General features: G+C 42.2%; 1 protein-coding gene across 3 annotated transcripts; it reads left to right on the forward strand.

The window, feature by feature from the left end:
* Positions 1-1,718: 1,718 nt before the first annotated feature.
* On the forward strand, positions 1,719-4,234 carry phlda1 (pleckstrin homology-like domain, family A, member 1). 3 transcript variants are annotated; one of them, XR_004106089.2, is made up of 2 exons: positions 1,719-2,653; positions 4,007-4,234. XR_004106089.2 is itself a non-coding variant. In XM_035996087.1 (2 exons), the coding sequence occupies exon 1, from the start codon at positions 1,861-1,863 to the stop codon at positions 2,305-2,307; it is 447 nt and encodes a 148-aa protein (XP_035851980.1). In that variant the 5' UTR covers positions 1,719-1,860; the 3' UTR covers positions 2,308-2,349; positions 2,493-4,234. The 3 variants fall into 3 exon arrangements, 2 of the variants coding, with proteins under 2 accessions (XP_035851980.1, XP_031161985.1); XM_035996087.1 differs by having other exon boundaries at positions 1,719-2,349; positions 2,493-4,234; XM_031306125.2 differs by having other exon boundaries at positions 1,719-2,349.
* The last annotated feature ends 340 nt before the right edge of the window (positions 4,235-4,574 follow it).

Raw genomic sequence — 4,574 nt, forward strand, 5'->3', positions numbered from 1 at the left:
TATGGTTGACTAATTTTGTTTTATTGACTATAAGGTCTGCATTTGTGGGAAATGTTTTTTAAAAAGTGACAATTGACACAAACCTAGATAATTTTACAAATGTAAACATCTATTCTTCCAAAATATTTATGCAAATTAAATATTTTGCCACTACAAGCTGCTGATCATGGGAGCGGTAGTTGGAACACATTTCATGCACAACCACATGCCAGAAGAGGGCGCCATTGCTGTGAGATTGTATTTGCCAGTTACTGTCCTCCATGGAGAATATGGTTTGTAATGAGTGACATCAAATGCCACACAAAGGGCCATTTGATGGACTCAATCCTAGAGAGTACTGTAACCTTGACAAAAATGTAAAATGGAATAGCTTTAAAGCTGTTACATTGCAAATGGTAATTATCACACCAAAGACTTTACATGTGGAAGGTCTGAAATGGTTTGCCTGATATCAGTTCTCATAGTAATTCTAGTATAAACTCAGCTGTTCATAGATGCAGGACATGGCCCAAATCAAACCCAACACTGAAGTATTCTGACCCAGGTTAACATGTAACAGACGTGCATTCATAATTTTGACCATGTCAAAAGTAATATTTACATCATACTTTAAAGTATCAAAAGTAAGTGAATTGCCCCATTTAGTGTTCTAAGCAGTATATTAAGTAATTACATTACAACACAATGCTTACGCAGCATATTGTAGCTGGTTGAGATCATTTATTTAATGTCGGGTTGTTTAATCTACAACGGTACATGGCGTATTGTTAGATTGACTGCATTTAAATAGCACTTTTCTAGTCTTAAAGACCACTCAAAGTGCTTTTACAGTACAAGTCAGCATTCACACAGTCTACAATGCAAGGTGCCAGCTGCTGGTTTTAGAACCTTGCTCAAGGACACTTGGACATGTAGACTGCAGGGGCCAGTACACAGGCCTTCTGATTGGTGAACGACCGCTCTGCCACATGCGGCCGCTGCACCACATTTCCCTCTACTGCATTGGTTTCCAACCTTTATGGCATGTGACCCCTAGATGTGAGATTTTTGTTTCCTTTCTTACGCCTTTGATCATTTTGGGCCCCACAGATAGATTTTCAGAGATCCTTCTGGGACCCACCAATCTAGTGTAGTAGGTAGCATAAAATGAAAAAACTCATGTGAAGTACAGGTACCTCAAACATTGTACTCGTGTACATATACGCTACTCTCCACAGGTTAACACAACAGACTGCTGCTTTAAAGACAAATGGCTCTCTGACAAAGTCTAATGAAGCGAACACTATAGATTATTATTATATTGTAATGAAGAGCATTCCTGTAAAGTGTTACTTTTTAGATTGTATAGCTTTGTGTATACAGTTCTTTTTAAAAACATGTATAGCCTAATGTTAAAAGGCTAAAATATGAAAGTGTTTATGCATTCATAAACTATACAGTAGCCTACAAACTGCGCTGGCAGTATGCCTTAGCATCTCAACTGCTGTTTTGTGTATTGGCCATATTCGCCTAATATCACAATATTATCAATGTGCTTTTAAAACAAAATCCAAATTTCAAAATAATATAGTGGCTGTCAAAAAAAAAAAAAAAAAACATCGTTATTATGAGTAGGCTGTTCTTGTCGTCAGTGTCTCAGGAGGCTGGGTGTCTCTGAGGGGGGCGGTGCACGCAGACCCCTCCCGCCCCAAACCCCCTCACACACTGACCAGCAGCCAGACAGGCAGCCTTCTCACTACAACCAACACTACTCACACCACCGCAGTCAGAGCCGCATCTCATGCCTTCGCCTGCTCCGGGATAGACATCCGTCCGTCCGCCCACTGAAGCAGCCAGGGAGCTGGAAGCGTCCAGGTGAAGATGCTGGAAAACGGGAGGAAGGTGTTCAAGGAAGGTCTGCTGGAGAAGCGAAGCGACGGGCTGCTGCAGCTCTGGAAGAAGAAGCACTGCGTCCTGACCGAGGACGGCGTGCTGCTGCTGCCGCCTAAGCAGCACGACCAGCCGCAGCACGGCGGCGGTGACACGGGCAAAGTCAAGGAGCTGCACTTCGCCAACATGAAGACGGTGGACTGCGTGGAACGGAAGGGCAAGTACGTCTACTTCACGGTGGTCATGCTGGAAGGGAAGGAGATCGACTTCAGGTGCCCGCAGGACGAGGGCTGGAACGCGGAGATCACCCTGCAGATGGTCCAGTACAAGAACCGGCAGGCGATCCTGGCCGTCAAGTCCACCCGGCAGAAGCAGCAGCTGCTTGTCGTGCAGATGCCCGGTCAGAAGACGGTCCGCAGCTCGCCAAACGTTGCGTGACCTGCGGCGAGTCCCGCGGACATTGGTGCACCATTATTAGCGGTAAGACAGCTTCAGAGAACGCGAGAATGAGGGGGGCTCCCCAGGTCTGGGGATCCCTTGGCAGATTAAGGACCCATGTTTCGGTTTTTGTTTGATTCCCTGGATATTTGTGCTATGAATGAGGACTTCTGTTTTCGTCATAGGTCACAGTGCTCCCTCACAGATCAAATCCTGAGCGAATATGCTGGCAGAAGGGGACGAAATCGTACAAAATGTGGATTTACTTTGGCGTAAAGAAAACTTTGGGAGTCTCTGCTGTAGGCCTCCGCCGGAAAATATGCTGGATATATCCATTACCAGACAGGTTTGATATTTCATACAAGGAGGGCTTCTCCTTATCCTTAACATCTGGCGTTACGCGCGGAGATAAAGAGATTTAAATTGCTCATGTCGCGTAATTACTCAATAAAGGAAAGATGACTAATTGTTTATATAACACATTTCAAATTCGATTTACATGAGTGAATCACTGTTGGAACATGTTAAAATATGACACAGTGACTCTAAGCGTAATTACGCGCAAATTGCGCGGAAAAAGGAAAGGCCACATCAGACCCAAGTGTATGGAGCTTTATAGTCCTACTACACACCACAGCAGCTCATCTCACTCAAACTTGTGTTATCAGTCAGATAAGCTGCTTTGTGTCTGCTTGGACAACACATTTCCATGCACATGGCTCTCTATGGCACATGGTGATTTGGTGTCACACTGAGGTTTCAACCCAGCCAAACATCAATGGACCAAACATCCGGAACCAATGTGGACACGTTATTAGTCATTGTGATACAATGTTGGAAACAGGGGTCCTGCAAAGGCTTTGAGTTGAAGGGAGACAGTGTGGCATGACCAAACAGGGTGGTTACTGGTTTTTTTTTAAGAAGCACAATTCTCCAACGATGTTTTTTTTTTTTTTTAAGATTGACTTTGGTCAAAAACCCCAGTTGCCATGATAGATATTTGAGTATTATTACTCTTTAAGATCAGGGCTTCACTTTCCTGAGCAGCCGGGCCGTAGCTACCATCGATCTCTGAGGTCATGTCTTCTGTATTTCTTCCAAGAATTTGGGAATTTTAGCAATGTTGATACAGTTAATATTTCACTTTTGTAATTATTAACATGTAATGTGTACTTTTAGGCTGAATCCAGTATTTTTTAGACTTCGTTAATTCAAATGTTAATATTTTTAGGCCAACAGAGAAATAATTTAAATGTATAACTATTTCCCCACTAAAACCTTATTACTGGCAGTTTAGGGAAAGCTTTGGAACATAAGCAGTACTTAAAATATGGCAAATTAAAATTTTAAAACATTTTATAGACTCAATTTGTTGGTTTCTGACCAAAATCTTAAGAGGAAGTGTGATTAATGACCTCAGTATTTCTAAAATCCTATCTACGGCCCTGCTGAGCAGTGATCCTCTCTCATGCTTGTTTCTTTTATGTAAGAAATACATGTATACTCAGTTAAAACTTCCACATAAAGTGAGGGAAAACAGTTTTGCCATTATGTTAGTGTGAATTGGCGTTAATGGTTCGAGCAAGACTGTTGAAATGAAATGAGCAGCCTGAGGTCCTGTTACTGTATATTGAGTTCATGTTGCCTCCTGTGTCAGGCCTCACCAGTCTGCAGTCTGTCTAATTGATTGCATCCGCAGGTTAATTGGACACTCAGCTGGAGGATGAATATCTCCCCCTGCCGCTCCACCACAGACCTCCATTCTCCAGCAGAACCCTCTCTTCCACACAGACCAGCTTCCCCTTTTCAATACAGAGACTTATTTAACAAAAGACTGATGGACAAAAAGCATGTGAGAAGACAACTGTACTCTACCGTGCGATGGTTATCCCTTATTTATTAGATGTATATATATTTTCTATAAAAATAATACTATGTTGTTGATGAATGTTCCGTGTGTTTGTTGCTAGAGTGGAACAAGAAATCCTTGCTCCGAGGTTCCTAGACCACATGTTACACACAAAGTCCATAGGGAATAAGCTTACATAATTAGGATGGTTGCTGTAGGTTAGTCAGATCACTTCCTTACCGCTAACATTTGTGTCATTGTCCTTGTTTTTCAACTGAACCAAAGAATCATTACATTTTCTTTCTCGTGCAGTGTTACAGCTCAGAATATACTATAGCCTACTAAAATACTATATGATGAGACACCTGCATGACTATTTTGTTTGCATGTGTTTCACCTAATTTTATTTAGCCCTGCT

Source organism: Sander lucioperca, chromosome 20 (genome assembly GCF_008315115.2).
Source record: "Sander lucioperca isolate FBNREF2018 chromosome 20, SLUC_FBN_1.2, whole genome shotgun sequence".
In the NCBI taxonomy this organism is placed as follows: Eukaryota; Metazoa; Chordata; class Actinopteri; order Perciformes; family Percidae; genus Sander; species Sander lucioperca.

Bases quoted from the DNA above. Each gene is read 5' to 3' on its own strand.
- phlda1 (XM_035996087.1), top strand. From the start codon at position 1,861: ATGCTGGAAAACGGGAGGAAGGTGTTCAAGGAAGGTCTGCTGGAGAAG.